Below are 24,992 nucleotides of genomic sequence, written 5' to 3'. Positions count from 1 at the left end.
CGCTGTGGGAAGGGAGAGACAGAGGAGCGGAGGGGGCGGCGGTCTGCTGTCACTGAAGCCGGCCCACTGAGCCATCGGCCCACCGGGAAACTCCCTGTAGTCCCAATGGCCAGTCCATCCCTGCCCGTGTGAAAGGGCCCTAAAGCCTCATACACACACTTATATTTTCGAACAACTGTACTTCAGTTTTTTGTGGCATGCTTGACTCAAGTCGAAAGTGAAGAGGTTACTCACAATACGAAAATTTCCGTACGACAGAATACAATGTCAGAAGTGATGTAATAGTTTTGTATGTATTCTTTCGTTTCTGAGCATGCGTAGTCTAGCTCTTATGATTTTTTTTGTACGAAAACCTTACTAATAAAACGAAAATAGTACGTTGACCCGACAACACATTTATAGTCTGCACATGCAGCTTTTGTGTGACGAAAAAGAAAAATCGGCTGTCGAAAAGCACCGTACTAAGGATCCGAAAATTGGCAGACAGCTCGTTGTACGGATTTTTCGATCCGATTTTTTAATCGTGTGTATGGGCCTTAAAACAAACACTATACTAAGCAAAGAATCAGAAAGCATCACAGCTCCACCTTGTGGAGAAGAGCAGAGTGACACGGTACTCTGTGTAATAGTAATGTCGTGTTATTTAGTATTTCTTTGATCACGTGATTGTGTATAAGTTATTGTTTTTCTGATCTGTGCTTGGCAGGACTTTTGAACAAAGATAGGCCGATTGGAATATTTCTCTGACTTAGTTGTGCGATTCTTCATCGTTTTGCTGGGTGAAGTGAAAAGTTCAGGTTTCTTCGCCTCCCAGTCCTCATCCACTTCGTCCAAGGGACTTCCTTCCAGCTCTGCAGCCAAGCGATAATCTCTGCATTCCACCTCTGCTCTGAAAGTAAAAATATTACATGAATGTATTATTAAAGTGGGATTAAATCATAAAAATTAAAACTTTTTAGGGTCCATGCACACTGATTTAGCGTTTTGTCTGTAGAAGCAACTAATGTTACCCTATGTGTCCATCATGCACATTAGGTCATTTAGAGACATATTTTAAGCTCAGTATTTAGAGGCATTTTTGAGAGCAGTTTTCTGACAAAAAAAATGCTAAACACTCCTAAACACTAGTACAAAAACCGCTCAAAATTTGCATCTTTTTTTCTGCCAAGAACACTGGCGTTTATTTTTATTATTTTATGCCAGTGTGCATGCATCCTGACAGAATTCTCACCGCTCCAGGTGAGCCTCGTGATGATCAGGGGTTGTTGAACCACCAGGGTGCTGGCAATGCGGTAATAGCAAAAAAACAAAAGAACAAAAGCTGGACAGCCGCACTCCAAAATTTTTTTTTTTTTTTTTTTTTTTTTTTTCTTTAAAAGAGATGTCTTTATTTTCAACTGTGCATACAGTCACTGCAAGCCCACAAAAATCAGTATGGCCAACGTTTCGCACTGGCGTCAGTGCTTAGTCATGGCTAGCAAGGTTCACACTACAAATGAAATATATACACAAAACATACAATCATGTGATGAAAAGCCCTGCCTACAGCAGGGAGGAATCAATTAAGTTAATCAAGCAGTAAATCAAACGGCACTTTAAACAGCTGAAATATGGGTTAAACCTCCCTCAAGTGTGTCCCTTTGTAAAAAAGGGAGAAAGCGTGAAAAACACATATTGATTTGTGAAAAACCTGTGTATAAATGAAAATCAAAATGAAATGACAATGAAGATAAACAAATATATAAAAATAGAAATACCCATAAAATTACTTATAAAGTTTCTCAAAATCAGACCACAACATATATGTATAGGTATAGTCTCACTTAAAAAATAAGAAATAATTATAATAATAAAAAAATTCTCTATTATGTGTATACATGTACATATATATATATATAGAAGCGCTCTCACCCGTGGTCATTTAGTGACTCAAAAATGCATAAGTTATTGGAATAAATTAATTAGTGAAGCCAAAATAGACCTATTTTAGGGAATAAACTGTGAAATAGCAAAATCAATGGTTACAGATGGATGAGTTACGATGTATGCAGTCTCTACTCTAGCATCCCGCATGATCTAGGTTTACAGGCAGTATCTCACTTTTTGAAAGAGTCGGGTCACTATTCATTAGTCTTACAGGAGTTCATTGTTTTGGCTCTTAAATATTTGTTAACGCACAATTTCTTTATGTTCGACGGGGTCTTCTACCTCCAGAGGTGCGGGGCTTCCATGGGGGCTAAGTTCTCACCTTCCCTGGCCAATTTGTACATGGGATGGTGGGAAAAGTCCCGCATCTTTGGGGGTACCAGCCCCCGTCGTTCAGATACAGTCATCTACTGTCGCTACATCGACGATCTGCTCCTCGTCATTTCCGACGAGTCTGCAGATCTAGATGAGTGGCTAGTTTATCTCAATGACAATGAGCTCAATCTTCGGTTTACAGGTAACCTACAACCTACTACCATTGAATTCTTAGATCTAAAACTCACTGGGGCTGATGGTATTATTTCCACAAGTTTATTCAGAAAGAGTACTGCAGGTAATGCTCTGCTACGAGCTGACTCATCTCACCCTCCGCATACTATTAATAGTATCCCCTATGGGCAGTTCCTTCGCCTGAAAAGACTTTGCACCTCACCTGTGGATTTTACGAGTGAAGCTCTTGAAATGGCTCATAGGTTTAAAGACAGGGGATACTCTGCCACTGTGGTCAACAATGCCCTTCGTAGGGTTAATGCCATTCCAAGAGACTCACTTTTGGACAACAGGAGATCTAGATCTAGATCTCCCAACTCCATGAACAATGAGCCAGCTCCGATCTTTTCTACCTCTTACAGTATGGAATTTTACAAAATTAAGCAGATCATTATCAAATATTTGCCTGTACTGTATAGTGATGCGTCTTACACATCCATTCTGTCGAAGGGTATTAAGACGGTCAGTCGTCGAGCCCCCACATTGGGGGGGGTTCTCTCACCTAGTCTCTTTGAGTCCAAACCCACTTCTTCAACTTGGTTGGACTTTGTGGGCACCTTCAAGTGCGGCACCAATGGGTGCAGATACTGCCCCCTAATGGGAGCTGGTAAAGTTATACGGTCATGCTCCAGTGGCAGAAATTTTTACATTAAGCAATACATAAACTGCAACACTAAGTTTGTGGTTTATGTAATTACTTGCAACATCTGCAATGTCCAATATGTTGGTAGGACCATTAGAAGACTACGTGACAGACTCAGTGACCATCTGTACGACATTGACAAAAATCACAATACCAATGTAGCCAGGCACTGGAACAACGTACATGACAAAAACATTTCCAGCCTGTCCATACAGGGTATTGAGAGGATTGTGTGTCCGGTTAGAGGGGGGGACAGATTCAAACTTCTTTGTAAACGGGAGGTATATTGGATATTTCACCTCAATTCTAGACAGCCTTGGGGCCTCAACTTTGATTGGGATGTTTCCCATTTCCATGATTGAGAGTAACATCTCTCTCCCCCCCCCCTCCCCTCTGCTTGGCATACTCACTGTTTTTGTCCTCTTTTTCTAATGTATTTATCATCACACGTACATAACCATGTTCCCACACCCAATATTATACTTGTCATCTTGTGGGAACACAAAGTGTCTTTTTTGATTTGTTGAGGCTCTATTACTTGTTCCTATGGTTTACACCCAAGTTGTTAATGGTAAACTCATTTACATTACCCACTTGCTGCTCACCTGCTGTTTATTTCGGCAGGTGGGCTACCATACGGGTTTCAGTGTAACTTCCCCAATTTAAGTTTGAGACTACATTCATATTTACATAATTATGCAATTTTGCTCACCTTTGCACTGTCCATACTTTGCATATCTCATTCACGAACAGGCGGGTCACCATATGGCTCTTGGTAATAATTTTTATCAAGACACCATAAATTAATATATGGGTTCTCGTGTGGCCTGTTAATATACAGGGTACGAGGGCTCTACGGGGGTTTTGGGAGGGGGGTTTTTTTTGTCGGGTGAACATGCAGGTTATGCATTAAACATTATTTTTAATCAGGCATTAGCGGTTGGATTGATGCCATATCTGGAGGTGATAACATATACAAGTCTTCTTCTACTGTAATTGGAGACACATTACACAGCTTCACCTTCACCAATATTATTAGTGCATCCTGCATCATTTTTCATCTACCTCTCATAATATATCCCCCCCCCACCCCTAGGTTCAATTAGCGCTTCATTATGAAGCATACACATTTCTATACAATCTATGTTACACATCCCATATTCATATGGGTATTGTATTCGTCCCTCATTATACATATACTATATAAAAACCTATTTTAGATATACCTATTCGCAATTTTGCGTTTTTATACCTTTTTAATCTTTGTTTCCTTTTTCTTTATTTTTCCCCTGGGTTTTAGGAGCAGTACGCTATACTGGTTTCATTGTATGGCTGATGAGGTACCATTATAGACAGTTTGACTTATGTCGACCCTTGTCCCTTGTCATATATAACCAGGTGCCACACCATTGCACAGGTTCTCGGGCTTTTTGCGCACTTGTTTATTTATCTGTTTGAATTTCTTTTCTATTCATGTGCTAGCCCCGTTCCTTATAAGATCCAATTGATTGTCCGGTTCGGTATAATAATCTTTTTTTTTTATTTTTAATATCGATGATTGACACCGGACTTTCATGCAGGATCATATCCATACTTGCTTTTATTCTTATTTACATTTGCCCTCGCGACTATTATGTCTTTTTAACGTATAGAGATGTCTATTCACACTCTTTACTTGTGCGAGGTCACTCACACAGTTCCTTAACCGGATAATAAATAAAAAAATATATATATAAAAAAAAAAAAAAAAAAAAAAAAACCAACACTTATATGTATATGGTCGCTGGTCTGCTCTTTCAGAGCATAACCAGCTTCTTTATTATGTATACTCTTACATTCATGTATTAGACCTCTGAATGGATAAATATTTAGACAGATCGATTGCACATTACCACACTTGACCTCAGACTTTTGCACTAGATCATCATCTACCTAATGGTAAAATAACCGTTACCATGTTCATCACGATCACATTTATTGGGTAAGGCACCTTAACAGATGTTGTCATTACCTGCATGATGTTCACGCACATCATATCCATATGATTTTGTTTTCACTGACTCATTCATTATAAGGTCTTACTCACTATTGAACTTTAACTTAATGTCCATTCATGTAGCGATTCTCCCATCAATTTATTATTTGATTTTGCTATTTCACAGTTTATTCCCTAAAATAGGTCTATTTTGGCTTCACTAATTAATTTATTCCAATAACTTATGCATTTTTGAGTCACTAAATGACCACGGGTGAGAGCGCTTCTATATATATATATATGTACATGTATACACATAATAGAGAATTTTTTTATTATTATAATTATTTCTTATTTTTTAAGTGAGACTATACCTATACATATATGTTGTGGTCTGATTTTGAGAAACTTTATAAGTAATTTTATGGGTATTTCTATTTTTATATATTTGTTTATCTTCATTGTCATTTCATTTTGATTTTCATTTATACACAGGTTTTTCACAAATCAATATGTGTTTTTCACGCTTTCTCCCTTTTTTACAAAGGGACACACTTGAGGGAGGTTTAACCCATATTTCAGCTGTTTAAAGTGCCGTTTGATTTACTGCTTGATTAACTTAATTGATTCCTCCCTGCTGTAGGCAGGGCTTTTCATCACATGATTGTATGTTTTGTGTATATATTTCATTTGTAGTGTGAACCTTGCTAGCCATGACTAAGCACTGACGCCAGTGCGAAACGTTGGCCATACTGATTTTTGTGGGCTTGCAGTGACTGTATGCACAGTTGAAAATAAAGACATCTCTTTTAAAGAAAAATTTTGGAGTGCGGCTGTCCAGCTTTTGTTCTTTTGTTTTTTTGTGCATGCATCCTGATGCCGCGTACACACGATCATTTTTCGGCATGTAAAATACTAAGTTTTAAAAAAATGTCATTTAAAAAAAAAATTTGAACATGCTGCATTTTTTAACAACGTTTTAAATGATGTCGTTTTTACGGTTGTAAAAAATTATTGTGTGTGGGCTTATTCGACGTGAAAAAAATGATCGTGTGTACGCGGCATACGTTTCTATTTTATTTAGGAATTTAATACATACTGCTGCTTCATTCCCTTAAAATGTTCTGAAACTGCTCCCTTAATGAGATATTCTTGTTGGCTCTGGCCAATGACAGCACTCATGCATGAGCAGTTAACTTTGCATTCATGGCACACTGCTTGAAAGTGGCATGCCAAAATTTTGACTCCTTTGCATATACGCGGGAGTGACGTTGTCGCAGCCCAGCCAATAAAGCATTTAGAGAGCGCAAACTCAGATAGAAGGATCAGGATAGAAGCATCAGGAGCGGTGACAGCTCAGCACTGGAGGGCTTTGTTTCACTGGTAAATCTGTCACAATGTGCTAGTATGTGGTTTATACTAGCACATTATGGCATTGACCACCTGGGGCCCATTTAAAAAAAAAAAAAAGCAAGTGCGAGTTTAATACTCCTTTAATAAACATATACTGGTGGGACAAACCTTCATCCAGCAGAGGTCAGTATTGAGCCTGAAAATGTATCTTTCTTTAGTAGACATTCCCAAAGATGTAGCTTGTTAGGACCCAAATTGTTGCTTAGGCTTCTTTCACACTATGGATTGTATGTCCGTTTTATAATATCCGTATTACACCTATTAACGGACGTTTATTAACGGATTTAATAACGGATACATACGGATAAATATTTTACCACTCTTCCTTTATTGAAAACGGATAATGTTTATCCGTATATATCCGTATACATCCGTTATATCATTCCTTTCTAACGTCCGTTAATAAAAAACATTTCACCCTTTCTTGAAGTCCAGCTCCAGAAGTCGTATGGATATTCAGGGGAACCCCGTCGTCAATTTAAAACAAAAGTGACGTGCGGTTCCCGGTAAATATCCATAACCAGACCCTTCAGGTCTGGTATGGATATTCAGGGGAACCCCGCCGTCAATTTAAAACAAAAATGACGTGCGGTTCCCCCTAAATATCCATAACCAGACCCATTATCCGAGCACGTTGACCTGGCCGGCCGCAGAAAAGAGGGGGGGACAGAGTGCGGCCCCCCCTCTCTCCTGAACCGCACCAGGCCACATGCCCTCAACATGGGGAGGATGTCCCCATGTTGATGGGGACAAGGGTCTCATCCCCACAACCCTTGCCCGGTGGTTGTGGGGGTCTGCGGGCGGGAGGTTTATCAGAATCTGGAAGACCCCTTTAACAAAGGGGACCCCCAGATCCTGACCCCCCCCTGTGTGAAATGGTAATGGGGTACACTGTACCTCTACCATTTCACGAAGGAAGTAAAAAGTATTGTAAAAAAAACACACTGACACAAAAGAATAAAGTCCTTTATTAAAAAAAAAAAAAAAAAACTCCAGCGCTGAAAAATCCACTCGTTCCCGGCTTCCTGCGTTGTCCTGATCCAGCGACGGGTGCGGGTGATCTCCCGCGATGAGAAGATCCAGCGTCGGGTGATCTCCGCTCCGGCGATGTGAAGATCCATCCATCCGGCGCAGCAGCATCCCGGACCTCCTCTCACCGCTGGGCACAGCATTTATGATGCTTCAGCACCACTCCTTTCACACTCCACGCTGTGGAATGACACTACCACGTTTCCCTGAAAATAAGACCAGGTCTTATATTAATTTTGGCAACAAAAGAAGTAGGGCTTCTTTTCGGGGTAGGTCTTACCATGTAATGTGCTGTCTTCTCTCCCCTCTGCCTCCCTGCCTGTCAGGAATCCCCAGTGTGAACAGAGTTAAAATGCTTGTAAAATCCTATAATTCACTCTATTACAGTATTATATAATGTACAAGTGTGTGTTTCTGTAATATAAGTTTGCCAAATACCTTTGTTACAGCACCGCTCGGCGATTCGTGACCCTCCGGCGCTCTCTTCCCCGCTCTTTGTACTGCAGAGGAGGGGCCGAGATCTCCCACTGACAGCTGGGAGAAGAGGATGAGAGCAGCAGGAGGTCAGCTGAGCGCCGAGTGGTGCTGTACCAAAGGTATTTGGCACAATTATATTACAGAAACACACACATTGTACATTATATAGTACTGTGATAGAGTGGATTATAGGATTGTACAAGAATTTTAAACTAGGGCTTATTTTCGGGGTAGGGCTTATATTGCAGCCCTCCTGGAAAATAACAATGGGTTTTATTTTCGGAATAGGTCTTATTTTTGGGGGAAACACAGAAGTGTTAACAAGCTCTTAATTGCTTTTCCACCAATGCCTGTTGTACAGCCACACATTCATCACAGTACAAAGGATCTTTTTATTTTTATTTTGCCTTTAGTTACACTTTAAAGTGGGGGTAAACTCCCATGCATGATTTTTACCTATAGGTAAGTCTATAATAATTCTTACCTATATGTATTGTAAATATCTCCTAAAGTTTAAGAGATATTTACTGTACATGCAGCCAGTGACGTCACCAGCACATGCATGCTAGCACATTATGAAATTGCCTTGCAGTGTTTAAAGAAAAAAAGCAAAATGTTTACTACTGCTTTAAGGATCCAACCTTATTTTATTATCCATTACAGTCCCATAATTCACCTACATATAATAAGCATGGATATAGCACATCAAACTTACGTCTCCAGGAACTTCACACAGTCTCTATGACCGTATATCTCTGCAATTCTACGAGGGGTGTCGCCATGTATGTCTGTAGTATCAATGGGAGCGTGCAGTGAATGGAGAGTACGGAGAACGTTCAGCTTTCCCGATTCTGCTGCAAAGTGTGTTGGAGTCCAACCAATGTCGGTCCTGAGACAAGCCCGGGCACCATAATCTATCAGTAGCTTCACCGTATCAGATTGGCCTGGTGGATGCAAAAATAATGTTTTCTGAAATAAGCAAACAGTGATAATAGATCTCCTGTCTACCCTGAGACACACAATCATGCTTAGAGGGTTTTAAAATCACTAATAGCGATTAATAGGCAGCCCAGGACCTGACAACCTAATACTTTATATTCATACCCACTTTTACTGTATGATTATATACCTTTTTTTATTTTTTGAGCCATGGAAGGTTTTGGAAGAATTTACCAGGCCTTGGTCCTAATAAGGTTGAGAATTACTAATACAGTATGGGGGGCTATACTGTATTAGTGATTCTCAGCCTTCTTAGGACCAAGGCCTGGTAAATTCTTCCAAAACCTTTCATGGCCCAAAAAATAAAAAAGGTATATAATCATACAGTAAAAGTATAGGAATTCAAAATATGTATTGAAACAAGCAATGTCAAGATATATGTCCAGTACCTTTAGCTGCAGCCCAGTGCAACGCGGTCCGGTCATTCCAGTCAATGTCCTTATAATTCGGATCATACAGATCCTTCTTCAGGATCTCAGACACCAAGTCATAATCCCCAAGAGCTGCTGCTTGATGGAGTTCAGTCACATCAGCCATCTTGAAGTTTTCTGTCAAAATAGAGGTTTAAAGACTTTTTCTTACTATTTTTGGATAACTGATTATATATATAAATATATATATATATATATATATATATATATATATATATATATATATATATATATATACACACATATATATATATACACACACACACATACATTATATATATATATATATATATATATATATATATACACACACAATACACACACATACTGTATATCAAACTTCTAAAGCTTGCACATTGCCCAATCACGGCAAACCAACAGATTTGCTGTAATCTCCCCATTAGATCCACAGCATATACCTTTCCATCATTTTCACATCAGTCTGCTCAGCTAGGAAGGGGGGGGGGGGTTAAAATAATAGCCAGTACTTTGGAGTATGAAAGAGCATGCAACTCACTTCATTGGACAATGCTGGGTCCATCAGCACTGTGACAAGGAAAGTCCATAGTTTGGTGTACTCTATAGCTCGATAACCCCTATTGGTAGCCAAGTATGGCAGTAGAGGAGCAAAATAAAATAATCCTGGGGAGGAAAAGTTAAAGCAAAACAGTTTCTTTGTTGTTTTTTTTTTTTTTTTTTAATAGGACAGATAGCCTGGAAATGTGAAAATGTATTGACAGCCCCATCTGCTGACTACATATGAAAATACAGAATCTTTATATGCAATGGGCCAGATCCTCAAAAGGGATACGCCGGCGTATCTACTGATACGCCGTCGTATCCCTGTTTCTATCTTTGGAGCTGATCCACAGAATCAGTTTCCAATAGATAGGCAGAAGATCCGACATGTGTAAGGGACTTACACTGCCGGATCTTAGGATGCAGTACCGCATCCGCCGCTGGGGGCATTTCGAGTCGAAATGCCGCTTCGGGTATGCAAATTAGCACTTACGGAGATCCACGAAGCTTTTACGCTTCGTTTTTTCTCCGTAAGTATTAAGTTGCATGTGTAAAATTAGGGCTGCTTTTACAAAGTGTAAACTGTTTACACCTTGTAAAAGTAGACCATTCTTACCCGCGACGCTGTTATTTTTATTTTTTTTTAAAAAAAAATCCCGCCGTATCTTTTTTTTTTCCAGACGCAACTTTTTTTACCCGGCGCGATTCACAAAACTCGGCGTAACGTAAAACCGCGCTATGCACGTCGGGAAAATGACATCGTGAGCATGCGCAGTACGTCCGGCACGGGAGCGCGCCTAATTTAAATGGGACTCGCCCCATGAAAATAGGAACGCCTTGCGCCGGACGAATTTAAGTTACACAGCCGAAAATTTCTAGGTAAGTGCTTTGTGGATCGGGCACTTAGGTAGAAATTTTGCTGCAGTGTAACTTAAATCAGAATATTTAAAGCGGATGTGCCACGGGGAAAAAATATTAAAAGCCAGCAGCTACAAATACTGCAGCTGCTGACTTTTAATATTAGGACACTTACCTGTCCTGGAGTCCAGCGCCGATCGCAGCAGAGCACGAGCGATCGCTCGTCTCTCTGCTGCTCCCCCCTCCATCCACGCTCAGGGAACCAGGAAGTGAAGCGCTGCGGCTTCACTGCCCGGTTCCCTACGGCGCATGCGCGAGTCGCGCTGCGCCCGCCGATTGGCTCACACGCTGTGTGCTGGGAGCCGAGTATTCCCAGCACACAACGGGCGACAGACGGGATGTGACGGAATGCCCGTCTTTCGCCCGTAGCGTGTGGCCGGAAGTGGATGCAAATACCTGTCTTTAGACAGGTGTCTGCACCCCCCTCCCCCCTGAAAGGTGTCAAATGTGACACCGGAGGGGGGGAGGGTTCCGATCAGCGGGACTCCACTTTAGGGTGGAGAACCGCTTTAAGTTACGGCGGCTCTTTGTGGATCTGGCCCAATGTGTTTAATTTTTCTTTACTAAAAAAAAAATATATTCTTTAAAAAATTATTAAAACATTTTGGTAGCATACATTTATATTAGTTTGTGAGGATTTCACAAGTGTAGCAACTTCTATCAGGAAAACCAGCTACAGGAGATATCAGGATTACAATTGTAAGTAAACTTTGTCCCCCAAGTCAGTTTAAATACAACTGTAGCACTGTTTGTACTGACCTTCAATAATTACACGTGAATATTGATCTTCAGCTCCCAAGCAGAAACATTACCAATGTCCTTGCTGCTCTTGATTAGAGTAAAGCCCCATGAGCAGGGCCTCCTGATTCCTATTGTAACTGTAACGTCTGCCTTCATTTTGTAAAGCGTTGTGCAAACTGTTGGTGCTATATAAATCCTGTATAATAATAATAATATTGCAGCACCCTCTTAGCTAGGATACTACCGTTGAGGTAAATTTCGTTTTTGGCTACCCTGTGGCAGAGGAGAAGAGTTTAATTGCTTTTGGCTGTTCCGGGATCTGCCAGTTGCAGGTTTTTCTGTTTTCCCCTGAATCCTGGAAGGTTCCAGAATTTAGTGAGTGGAGAAAACAGACATTCACCTGCATATTCATGCAGCCTCAGCCAATTCCTGGCAGGAAGAATAGGCAGTAGGGGGCTGAGGTGGGTATAAATAGGCTGGGGCCTGAAACAGCAGGGTCCTTGTCCTGGGGGAGAAGACCCAGCCCCGGGGCTCTTGCTCCCTGGGGCACAGCTGTAGTTAAGAACAAGGCCATCTGGATTCCAGCTCCAATTAGAGCTAGGGGACCCATGTCCAGTGCTCCTGAAAGCAGTTACTGGAAGTCCTCAGAGAATCCGGCCTAGAGGCACCCTGTACAAAAGCTGGCTAGTACTGCAGAAAAGCATTCAAGTACCCAGGGCACAGTGAGTACAAGCCTGAAAATACATAAGAGACGGTCTATGTCAACCAGTGGCGGCCCGTCCATAGGGGGCGCCCGGGCGCCGCCCCCCCTCCTGTAGTCACAAAAAAAAAAAAAAAAAAAAAAAAAATTTTTTTTTTTTTTTTTAAAACGGCCCCTTTAAGAAAAAAAAAAATTAAAATATCAAAAAATCCTTTACCAAATGCACTATGTGGCGCCGGCCACGTGCATTATGGGAAGTGCCACGTCCATGCAATCAAAAGATTGCAGACGCGGCGCTTCATTTGCGGGCTTTAGTACCGCCTTGTGGCGCTTACCGGGTAGCCACAGTGTCTGCCCGGCGCTTATAGTATCTGTTACTATAGCCGGGCAGATTGATTGACATCTAGGGCCATGATGTCACTTCCTGTTGTGTCTCTCTCCTGCGCCCGAGAGAGAAGACAGGAAGTATGAGGAGCAGACTCCTCCACAGCCATGGCCCCACCAAAATAGTAAGTGCTGCTGCTGCCCCTCTGTTGTATTTTCATCTCTACGTAGAGATCGTCGGCTGCATCCCCCCCCCCGCATATTATCTTAACAAAGAATGTCATTTTTAGGGGGAATTTCGCAGCAACCCCCCCCCCCCCTTATCATTATAAAAAAGAATGTCATTTTCAGGGAGAATGTCAGCCGTTTGTCAGCTTGAAAAATAATGTCACTTTCAGGGGGAATTTCGGTGGCAATATCCCCCCCCCCCCCTTATCATCTTTAAGAAAAATTTAATTTTTGGGGGGAATTTCGGCGGCACAAACCCCCCCTCTCAGCGGCACCGCAATTGATGGATTGATGGGACAGGCGCTGCTATTGATGGGGCAGAGGGTGCCATTGATAGGAGAGAGGATGTAATTGATGGGGCAGTCGCTGTAATTGATGGGGCAGTCGCTGTAATTGATGGGGCAGTCGCTGTAATTGATGGGACAGTCGCTGTAATTGATGGGGCAGTCGCTGTAATTGATGGGGCAGTCGCTGCAATTGATGGGGCAGTCGCTGCAATTGATGGGGCAGTCGCTGCAATTGAATTGATGGGGCAGTCGCTGTAATTGATGGGGCAGTCGCTGTAATTGATGGGGCAGTCGCTGTAATTGATGGGGCAGTCGCTGTAATTGATGGGACAGTCGCTGTAATTGATGGGGCAGTCGCTGTAATTGATGGGGCAGTCGCTGTAATTGATGGGGCAGTCGCTGTAATTGATGGGGCAGTCGCTGTAATTGATGGGACAGCTGATGCAATTGATGGGGCAGTCACTGCAATTGATGGGACAGCTGATGTAATTGATGGGGCAGTCGCTGTAATTGATGGGGCAGTCGCTGTAATTGATGGGGCAGTCGCTGTAATTGATGGGACAGTCGCTGTAATTGATGGGGTAGTCGCTGTAATTGATGGGGCAGTCGCTGTAATTGATGGGGCAGTCGCTGTAATTGATGGGACAGTCGCTGTAATTGATGGGGCAGTCGCTGTAATTGATGGGACAGCTGATGCAATTGATGGGGCAGTAACTGCAATTGATGGGACAGCTGATGTAATTGATGGGGCAGTCGCTGTAATTGATGGGACAGTCGCTGTAATTGATGGGGCAGTCGCTGTAATTGATGGGACAGTCGCTGTAATTGATGGGGCAGTCGCTGTAATTGATGGGGCAGTCGCTGTAATTGATGGGGCAGTCGCTGTAATTGATGGGGCAGTCGCTGTAATTGATGGGACAGCTGATGCAATTGATGGGGCAGTTACTGCAATTGATGGGACAGCTGATGCAATTGATGGGGCAGTCGCTGTAATTGATGGGGCAGTCGCTGTAATTGATGGGGCAGTCGCTGTAATTGATGGGAAAGCTGATGCAATTGATGGGGCAGTCGCTGCAATTGATAGGGGCAGTCGCTGCAATTGATAGGGGCAGTCGCTGCAATTGATAGGGGCAGTCGCTGCAATTGATAGGGGCAGTCGCTGCAATTGATAGGGGCAAAGGCTGCAATTGATAGGGGCAAAGGCTGCAATTGATAGGGGCAGAGGCTGCAATTGATAGGGGCAGAGGCTGCTATTGATAGGGGCAGAGGCTGCTATTGATAGGGGCAGAGGCTGCTATTGATAGGGGCAGAGGCTGCTATTGATGGGGACAGGCACTGGCTGCAAGTGATAGGGAGAGAGGCTGCATTTGATGTGACTCAGGGCTGCATGTAAGGAGGGACTCCGCTGAAGACACGTGAGGTAAGGAGGGACTCCGCTTGGGACACCTGATGGCATCTGGTGGCAGGCGACACGCTCGGGGCTCCCACTGATTCTGCATTATGGTGAGTTGAATGGTTTCATTTTATATTACAATGTAATAATAGAAATAATGCGCTTCAATCATCCTGACACCATAACAACAATGGTGCCGGGATGATTGAAGTATCTTAATCTGCTGATTGTTAAACTTTCTAGAATGCACATATTTCTATTGTTGTGTAGAATCTGGGCCTGCTCTCCCTCTCTCTCCCTCCAACCCTCGTTCATCTCGGATGCTAATCACACCACCTTAGAGCTACGCCCACTATTTTGATGAAACCACGCCCATTTCCACCAAGTGGGAGGGGTCAAAAAGCAAGGGCGGGGTCTGGCGCCCCCCCATCCTAAAACTTCACCAGCCGCCACTGATGTCAACCTTTGGGAAAGCTCATTCAAATTACTGGCTCAGGCTATACCTTTTTGCAATGGAGTCCCCCGAGCTGTAGTTCACTAATTACTAAATTCAAGAGGGTGTTTGCACCCTAAAGAGACAGCACGGTTATAGTGTCCTCCACTACAGTTATAGTTAGGCCTCGTACACACGACCGAGGAACTCGTCGGAAAAGACACATCGTTTTCCTCGACGAGTTCCTTGTTAGGCTTGTCGAGGAACTCGACAAGCTTGCTTTGCGTACACACGGTCAAGACCAAATCTCGTCGTTCTCAAACGCGGTGACGTACAACACATACAATGGCAGGGGAAGTTCGATTCCACTGGCTAAACTCTTGGGGCTGCTTTTGCCAATCTCATGTTACTGCGTGATAAGTAAAAGTTTGGTAAGAGACGATTTGCACTTTTCAGTCTGTTACAGAGTGAAAAATGTGCTATCTCCATTACAAACGCTATTTTTACCAAAGGTGCGCTCCCGTCTCATACTTTATTCTGAGCATGCGCGGGTTTCTTAGCATGCACACTATCGTGTTTCTCGTCGAAAACCAGCCCGATGAGGAAATTGAGACTCCCGACGAGGAAAAAAAGAACTTGTTCTCTTTTTTCCTCGTCGAGTTCCTCGACAGTTTCCTCGATGAAAAACATACACACGACCGTTTTCCTCGGCAAAAAAGCTCTGCCACCAAGTTTCTTGATGGATTCTGTCGAGGAAAACGGTCGTGTGTACGAGGCCTTAGAGTATCCTGATGCCGCGTACACGCGATAATTTTTCGGGTTGTAAAAAACAAAGTTTTTCAGGCTGTAGAAAATAAGTTTTTTTCAACTTCATCATTAAAACGGCCTTGCCTACAAACGATCATTTAAAAAAAATGCTCTAGCAAAGCGCGGTGACGTACAACACGTACGACGGCACTATAAAGGGGAAGTTCCATTCAGATGACGCCACCCTTTGGGCTGCTTTAGCTGATTTTGTGTTAGTAAAAGACGATTCCCGATTTTCTGTCTGTTACAGCGTGATGAATGTGCTTACTCCATTACGAACGGTAGTTTTACCAGAACGAGCGCTCCCGTCTCATAACTTGCTTCTGAACATGCGCAGGTTTTTCACGTCGTTAAATCCCACACACGATCATTTTTTACAACCCGAAAAACGACATTGTTTAAAACGTCGTGAAAAAATAGAGCATGTTCGGAAAAAAAATTCAGAACCTGAAAAATGCTCTGAAGCCCACACACGATCGTTTTAAATTACATTTTTAAAAAACGTTGTTTTTTTACAACCCGAAAAATGATCGTGTGTACGCGGCATAAGGCTCACCCTACACCCCACCCAAGTTTAATAAGCAGTAAATCTACAAAATACACTATCTGTCTGGTTCTTGTGAGGCGAGTCTGGGGAGCTACCATGTGCCTGGCTGTTTGCACCTACTACCCAGGGAATAAAACATGGGACAAATAGGGGGACCAGTTTGAGGGTCTGTATGATACTATAATAATATTAAGCATTAACACTCAGGTGTGGTCGTTTGCTCAGAATGAGCAGAAATGGGTGTCAGTTACTTCTTTAGTTGATTTTAAATAAAAAAACAAGTTAATTGCACATGGCAATGTGAGAAGGAGGGTGAGGTACAAATCGGGATATCTCCTAATACACTGGATCTCAGACATTGGACTAGGCTCAATCTCTTCTTGAGATTTCCCTAAAGTATCTCATAATTGCCTTCTAAATCACAGACCGGGTTGGCTAGACCACTTCAGAATTCAGGTTCTTTGACAATTGAGGTTTAATCTTTAACTTTTCACTCAACCAGTCAATCAACACATTTCCATATGTGAGGACAGTTGCAGATTTTCTCCAGGCCATATATTCTTTTCTGTAGCAGCCAACACCTTCAGAAGTTCCTCCTGGGGGGGGGACGTTTCTGCATCCTTCTATTTGTTAGGCCCAAGCAGGGCTGTCTTAATGAGTGGGCACACCTGGGCACTGCCCAGGGGCCCCAGCTGCATGGGGGGCCCCTACACTTTCTCCAAAGCAGCTGGTTCTTGAGCCCACGCTGCCCAGAAATTTGGGGGCCCAATGGTGCTGGGGGGATATCTGGGGTGTAGAGGGGTCAGAGTGCTGGGGAGGCATTAATCTAGCAGATATATTATATGCACAGAACAGCTTTGTCAGTATGTAGTATTTTCCCCACTGTTTCTTTGCTGTACAGAATGATTGTTCATGTAGTTGATGCAGCGCTCCACCCAAAAGGTGGAAGGCACCCACTTGTCTGCCTCCTACCTATTTGATGTCTGTTTACCTGCATTGCCTCTATTGTAGGGGCCCCAGAGCATTACTTTGCCCAGGGGCCCATGGGCCCATGATGCTATTAAGACGGCCCTGGGCCCAAGGCCTATTAACCACTTAAGCCCCGGACCAATATGCAGCCTAAAGACCCAAGGTGTTTTTACAGTTCGGGACTGCGTCGCTTTAACAGACAATTGCGCGGTCGTGCGACGTGGCTCCCAAACAAAATTGGCGTCCTTTTTTCCCCACAAATAGAGCTTTCTTTTGGTGGTATTTGATCACATCTGCGGTTTTTAGTTTTTGCGCTATAAACAAAAATAGAGCGACAATTTTGAAAAAAAAGCAATATTTTTTACTTTTTGCTGTAATAAATATCCCCCAAAAACATATATAAAAACATTTTTTTTCCTCAGTTTAGGCCGATACGTATTCTTCTACCTATTTTTAGTAAAAAAAATCGCAATAAGCATTTATCGATTGGTTTGCGCAAAATTTATAGTGTTTACAAAATAGGGGATAGTTTTATTGCATTTTTATTATTTTATTTTTTTTTACTACTAATGGCGGCGATCAGCAATTTTTTTCGTGACTGCGACATTATGGCGGACACTTCGGACAATTTTGACACATTTTTGGGACCATTGTCATTTTCACAGCAAAAAATGCATTTAAATTGCATTCTTTATTGTGAAAATGACAGTTGCAGTTTGGGAGTTAACCACAGGTGGCGCTGTAGGAGTTAGGGTGCACCTAGTATGTGTTTACAACTGTTTGGGGGTGTGGCTGTAGGAATGACGTCATCGATCGTGTCTTCCCTATAAAGGGAATGACGCGATCGATGCGCCGCCATAGTGAAGGACGGGGAAGCCGTGTTTACACACGTCTCTCCCCGTTCTTCAGCTCCGGGGAGCGATCGCGACGGAGCGGCTATAAACAAATAGCCGCGCCGTGGTCCCGGATCGCTCCCCGAGCGGACCCGACCTCCGCATGTAGCGGGGGGGGTCCCGATCGGACCCCCCACCCGCTAATAGGCGAGGACGTACGTGTACGCCCATGTGCCTGTACGTGCCATATTGTGGACGTACATGTACATGCGGGGGTCGGGAACTGGTTAAACACTGGCATCCTCACATGACAAAAGCTCAGGAGGGAAGAAGAACAGGAAGGCCCGGATTCACAAAGCACTTGCACCGATGTATCGGTAACGCCGCGTAAGTGCAAATATGCGCCGTTGTATCTGTGCGCCGGACCCACAAACTAAGATACGCCTAAAAATAGGCTTCATCCCGCTGACATAACTTGCCTAAGTAAGTGCAAATATGCGCCGTTGTATCTGTGCGCCGGACCCACAAACTAAGATACGCCTAAAAATAGGCTTCATCCCGCTGACATAACTTGCCTCTGCCGGCGTAGCGTGGGCGCATATTTAGGCTGGACGCATGTGGTGCTCCCATTGATTTTCTATTCAAATATGCAAATGAGGGAAATACGGCAAATCACGAACGTAAGTGTTTCCGACGCAGGCTACGCGATGTGCGCGTAAGTTGTACGTCCGGCGTAAAGTTAAGCCACATAAAGGAGGTGTAACCCAGCAGCAGACATGCAAAGGTCTGCACCAAGGAATACAAGCCAGCGTATTCTACGTAGTTTACGTTGGACGCGAGTCTGGCTGGGCGTAGGATACGTTCATGGCATAGGCAGTGATCCGGCGTATCTTAGGCAGTTGTTCCGACGTGGTTGTGAGCATGCGCAGGGGGATGCGTCCACAGCATGACGCATGCGCAGTTCATTAAACGTACTTGTCTGGCGCTCGGACCATCATTTGCATGGGGACACGCCCACTTCCGCCTACGCCGACTTACACCTTCGAAACCCAGCGCAGTTTTGGCAGCATTGGCTTTGTGAATTCCATGCTTCCCTTTCTGTGCTGCGTCGGCGTAGCGTATATTATTTGCGCTACGGCGGCGTAATGTGCGCCTGCTCTCTGTGAATCCGGGCCGAAGTGTCTCAGAAATGTAATAGTTCTCCCAGCGTGCCTAAGTAGGTTCTTCAGGCCCACTGACTGGCTATGAATGATCCATAACACTATGGTATCTCTAGAACACTGCTGGAGCAAGGTCAAACAACATGAGGCAGAAAAAATACACTCCAAGTTTAGAGATCACCTCCATTGAGATACAGCTAGGCTGAAATCCCTACACACTTTTTGTAGTATTCAAATATCCATATTATAAAATGCTCCACTTTTGATTATTGTCATAAATAGACACATGTAACGTTGTGTTCATGCAAACATATACCACCATATATACCTGCAGCTGCAACCCAACATCACTCAGTGAATGCATTGGACGACATGCATTGAAAAATGTGTACATATAGTGATACAGAATAGCTAACATGGCTGGCCTCATGGAATCACAATTCATTAGCATGTGGGAAAATTATGAAATGGTAACCATACTATAAAGTTTCATGTTTTTTTGTAAGTCTTAGGTAAGTCAGGTTTTTCTAAGTAAAAGCTTTGAAAAAAAAATGTAGGTCCTGCTGGATAGGCATTCGGCCTTAGCTGCTGGTGACCCCTGATGGTTTGACCCCTGACCTGTTAGGCTAATCGTATCCATAGAATATTCTGGGTCACTGATCACAAATACCTTAGCTCAGAAACCTATGCAAGTTTAGCAAAAAGCTCTACAATTTTCTAAAGTGCTGATGTATCATCTGAACTGGCCTATTTTAGGATGGCGCCGGCGGTACCTGTGCAGTAAGAGCATAACCTTCCCAGTGGAGCAACGACCTTGGTGGAGCTTAGTTTACTGCCCTCTGTTACATCCCCCTATGTCAATTTCCTCAAACCTACACTTTGTACAGGCTTATCATCATTAATAAGAACTAATGAGGTGCTTACAGCAAAAGAGTGAGGCCCCGTACACACGACCGAGTTTCTCGGCAGAATTCAGCCAGAAACTCGATGGGAGCTGAATTCTGCCGAGGAAACCGGTCGTGTGTACACTTTTGGCCGAGGAAACCGACGAGGATCTCGTCGGGCCAAATAGAGAACATGTTCTCTATTTCCTCGTTAGTCAATGGGGAAACTTGGCTCGCCGAGATCCTCGGCGGCTTCACAAGGAACTCGACGAGCAAAACGATGTGTTTTGCTCGTCGAGTTTCTCGGATGTGTGTACGGGGCCTCAGTTAAAATTACCTGAAAGGAAAAAGGATTTTTGTGGTGGGGAATGGGCGAATGGCATTTCAATTATGTAGCTTGGAGTGATGATGCTTGAACTATGGTGGGGAGAGGGGGTTATCTCAAGCTTGTGATCCAGCAATTCATTGTCACTTCCTTAAACTGTCCATAGATGGGTTGTTCTATTTTTGATCAGCCAGTAAGCTGATAATAAAAAAAAAATACACATTCCCCCATCCAGCCAAGCTGTTATCTGCAATTAGCCATTTACTAAGCACTGAAGACAGCAGCCTATTCATCACGCACACCAGAAATATTACAAATCATCACACCACTTTACACCTAAAGGACTTAGGTTACCCATGCATTATCTTTTATTTACTTTAAAATTAATTTAATTCATATCATTTTGGCTTAGGCATGGTAACTCTCCTCATGTCGGCTCCTGTTTAGGTGATGATGAGCTCAAAGCCAAGGAGCAAAGGACCCACCAACCTCAACACCACCTCCCTAAAATAACATTGATGGGGCTGTTCAATATCATCATTGCTCTTTGCCCTTGTTTGGTTTTTACTATTGTGACTGGGGGTAAAGAAAACCTCTTAGGCCCCGTACACCATGTCCAATGAAAACGGTCCGCGGACCGTTTTCATCGGACATGTCTGCTGGGAGCTTTTGGTCTGATGTGTGTACACACCATCAGACCAAAATCCCTGCGGACAGAGAACGCGGTGACGTAGAAGACACTGACGTTCTCAAACACGGAAGTGCAATGCTTCCACGCATGCGTCGAATCAATTCGACGCATGCGCGGGATTTCGGGACGCTGGTTACACGTCATAACCAGCGGACATGTCCGATTAGGTGTACTAACCATCGGACATGTCCGACGGACATGTTTCCAGCGGACAAGTTTCTTAGCTTGCTAAGAAACTTTTGTCCACTGGAAACCTGTCCGCTAGGCCGTACACACGGTCGGACATGTCCGCGGAAACTGGTCCGCGGACCAGTTTCAGCGGACACGTTCGACCGTGTGTACGCGGCCTCAGGCCTCTTTCACACGGGACAGATCCGTGATGATCCGCCCTGTGAACCTCCGCTTGCTCAGCGGGGATCGCTCCGTTGATCTCCGCTGAGCCGCCGGATGACAAGGCGGTCCCCGCACACTGTGCAGGGACCGCCCTGTCAGATCTCCGCTCTCCCCAATGGAGAGATCAGATGAACACGGACCGTCTGTCCGTGTTCATCCAATCCGCAGACGGATGGAAAAATAGGGTTTTCTTCTGTCTGCAGAATCGGAGGATGTTCATCCGCTGACACCCGCAATCTCATAGGGACCAATGTATGTCCCTTTTTCATCCGTACGCGGATGGATGAAAAAGCGGACATACAGTCCGCCCGTGTGAAAGAGTCCATATGCCGCATACACCCGGTTGGAAAAACTGATGGTGTGTTCCATCGGACATTTGCTGTCGGAATTTCCAACAACAAACATTTTGAGAGCTGGTTTTCAAATTTTCCGACAGCAAAAGTTGCTGGCGGAAATTCTGACCGTGTGTACACAACTCAACGCACAAAAATTCTACTCATGCTCGGATTTATTAAACTTCGTTTTTCTCGGCTCGTCGTAGTGTTGTACGTCACTGCGTTCTTGACGTTCGGAATTTCCAACAATATTTGTGTGACCGCGTGTATTCAAGACAAGTTTGAGCCAACATTCCGACGGAAAACACGTTTATTAAAACGTATATGAGATTGTAATGATTGAGTGGACATTACTTTAAAGTTGAACTCCAGGAAACCTAAAAATCCTCCCTTGCCGACCGTAGGACTGCTCCTGCACTGCAAGGGTTAACTGTGCATTTATGTCTAGCCAGATGCCGACCGCCCCACGTACATTTACTGTGGCAGGGCAGAATCACATACCTGTACGAGATTCTGCACTTCTGGGTCTGGGGCGTACACATGCGTCCGCCGGGGCCTGCAGATTGTTCGGGAGAGAGACAGAATGGAGATCTGCCTATGTAAACAAGGCAGGTCACCATTCTGTGACAAGGGAAGGCTGTGATCCTGTCTTCCTGCTAAGCAGGAACATGGATCTCTGCTTTCCCACAGTAAAATCACCTCCCCCACACAGTTAGAAAGCACTCTCTAGGAACACATTTAACCCTTTGATCGCCCCTGATGTTAACCCCTTCCCTGCCAGTGTCATTAGTACAGTGACATTGCATATTTTTTAGCACTGATCACTGTATTAGTGTCACTAGTCCCCAAAAAGTGTCAAAAGTGACAGACAAGCTTCATACACACAGACGAGTTTCTCGGCGGACTTTTTACTGCTGGGAAACCCGAGGATAAAACCAAGAACCTGCTTGGTAACTTTTTCCCCCTACACACGACAGGGTTTCCCGAATCCTGGTGGGAAAAATAGAGCTGGTTCTCTTTTTTCCCCAGCAGTTTTCCTGTCCGGAAAAACTGCAATGGAGCATACACACGTCCAGTTTTCCCTTTGTTTTGCCTTTCATTTCTATTTTAAACTGAATGGGTTGTTTTACAAGGTTATTGTTTGCAATCACTTTAACCACCTCCCGCCCACCATATAGACAAATGCCAGAGGGCGGGGTGCCCTCATGTTCTGGGATGATGTCATATAACGTTGCCTCAGTCTCCCCATGCTTGCGCGCCCATGGGGGCGAGCAGTGTGGCAATCATGCTGTGTCCCTGGGACATGGAGCAACCCTAATCTCGCTGAAGAGCCAATGGCACAGTTCTTTACCCATGTGATCAGCTGTGTCCAATCACAGCTAATCACATGTAAACAAGGAAATGCCAGTTATCGGTTCTCCTCGCCTCACACTGATAGAGTGTGAGGAGAGGAGAGCCATTCAGCGGCATCTCCTTACAGGGGAGACCTGTACAGATAATCAGGGCACTGATTATCAGTGCCCTAATGATCAGTGTAGCCCCAACAGTGATGCCGATCTGTACCCATCAGTGATGCCAGTTTGTGCCTATCAGTAAAGTCAATCTGTGCCCATCAGTGATGCCAGTCAGTGCTGCCTTTCGGTGGTCATCAGTGCCTGTCCATCAGTGCCACCCAGTGCCCATCAGTGCCGCATATCATTGCCAATAAGTGTTGCATATCAGTACCCATAAGTGCCACCTATCAGTGCCCATCAGTGCTACCTATCAGTGCTCATCAATGCTACTTCTCATTGATGCCTCTGAGTGCCCATCGGTGCTGCATATTAGTGCCTCCTGATCAGTGCCACCTCATCATTGCGCTTCAATGCCATCTCATCAGTGCCCATCAGTGCCGCTTCATCAGTGCCCATCAGTGTCACCTCATCAGCGCACATCAGTAAAGGAGAAAAATTACTTATTTACACATTTTCTGACAGAAACTAAGAAGTTTTCTTAATTGATCTTTAATACTGCCAAAAGAAAGCTCTATTTGTATGAAAAAAAATGATAAGAATTTTATTTGGGTACAGAGTTGCATGACCGCGCAATTGTCATTCAAAGTGTGATAGAGCTGAAAATTGGCTGGGCAAGAAGGGGGTAAAAGTGCCCGGTATTGAAGCCGTTAAGCTGGCCATACACTGGTAGAATTTTGTTTGAAAACTATCATTTTGTAAACATTGATTTGATTTTTCTACTGGTTAGTGTGGTCAAACTGACAATTGTTTTTGACTGCAGTGATGAGAAAATTAAAGGAGAGGGATGGAAAAATGTTTGTGTTGTTTAAATGCCAGAATGTAATTCTAATCGTGAAGCTAACCTTTGTTCGAGATTACATTTACTTCCATCTATTCTGAAATTGAATGTTAACATTTGTAACATTGTCATGACAATTGGTTGACATTTATTTTTTCATACAAACTTTATATAGTTACGGATGGTGTTAATCGAATGTTCTGAAGAACGAACTTCACGTGCATATATTTGCACAAACATCTAACAGTGTATGGACAGAATAAAACACCACAGCACTCTTGGGTTAAAACATGACATTTTCTGCATTGATAGATGGAATGTCGTACCTTTGTCATTGTCTGGGAGGCGTAGAAAGCCTGCGGGGCTTCCAGTCTTCACAGGAGGAACAGAACGCTGAGCAAAGACATTAGCAGGAATGGAGGTGTTCTGTTGTCACAGGCTGCTATGGAGACCAGCCCCTCCCATCTTTTTGTATTGCGTCACTGGGCATGTCAGGCTTTTGTCCATCACTTGCAGAAATCTCCAGACATTCAAGACAACACATGTAGACCGCCTACTCACTCTCTAAGAACCTAAACATGATAATAACTAGAAATACTTTCAGTGGTAAAGGAAATTAAAGGGAGTGTACAGTGGTGTTCTTTAATGCACGTAGACGTGCGTTGCTGATGAATGCTGGCGTTTGCATTTGAATGCAGTGCTACTGTCGGAGGATGTGAACATGGCTTCAGTCAGGTTATGGGCCGGAAGATGTTCTGATCTTACTCTCCT

The 24,992-nt window shown here is 43.7% G+C and overlaps 1 protein-coding gene across 1 annotated transcript; it reads right to left on the bottom strand.

Moving 5' to 3' along the window:
- Positions 1-617: 617 nt before the first annotated feature.
- Positions 618-24,700, bottom strand: ANKRD66 (ankyrin repeat domain 66). The gene is made up of 4 exons (XM_040348465.1): positions 24,548-24,700; positions 9,401-9,559; positions 8,728-8,956; positions 618-889 (listed from the first exon to the last, which is right to left on the bottom strand). The coding sequence occupies exons 2-4, from the start codon at positions 9,546-9,548 to the stop codon at positions 640-642; spliced, it is 627 nt and encodes a 208-aa protein (XP_040204399.1). The 5' UTR covers positions 9,549-9,559; positions 24,548-24,700; the 3' UTR covers positions 618-639.
- Between the last annotated feature and the right edge of the window lie 292 nt (positions 24,701-24,992).

The sequence above is a fragment of the Rana temporaria genome, chromosome 4 (assembly GCF_905171775.1).
Source record: "Rana temporaria chromosome 4, aRanTem1.1, whole genome shotgun sequence".
Classification (NCBI taxonomy): Eukaryota; Metazoa; Chordata; class Amphibia; order Anura; family Ranidae; genus Rana; species Rana temporaria.
The sequence above is the reverse complement of the archived record's forward strand: the minus strand, read 5'-3'. Positions and strand labels throughout refer to the sequence as shown.

What these genes read in the sequence shown, in the direction of transcription:
- ANKRD66 (XM_040348465.1), bottom strand. Translation starts at nt 9,548, where the DNA reads ATGGCTGATGTGACTGAACTCCATCAAGCAGCAGCTCTTGGGGATTAT. An exon ending in GCACTGGGCTGCAGCTAAAG is followed by an intron (nt 8,957 to 9,400) that starts GTACTGGACATA and finishes TGCATCCACCAG; the next exon opens with GCCAATCTGATACGGTGAAG. An exon ending in TGTGTGAAGTTCCTGGAGAC is followed by an intron (nt 890 to 8,727) that starts GTAAGTTTGATG and finishes TTTTACTTTCAG; the next exon opens with AGCAGAGGTGGAATGCAGAG.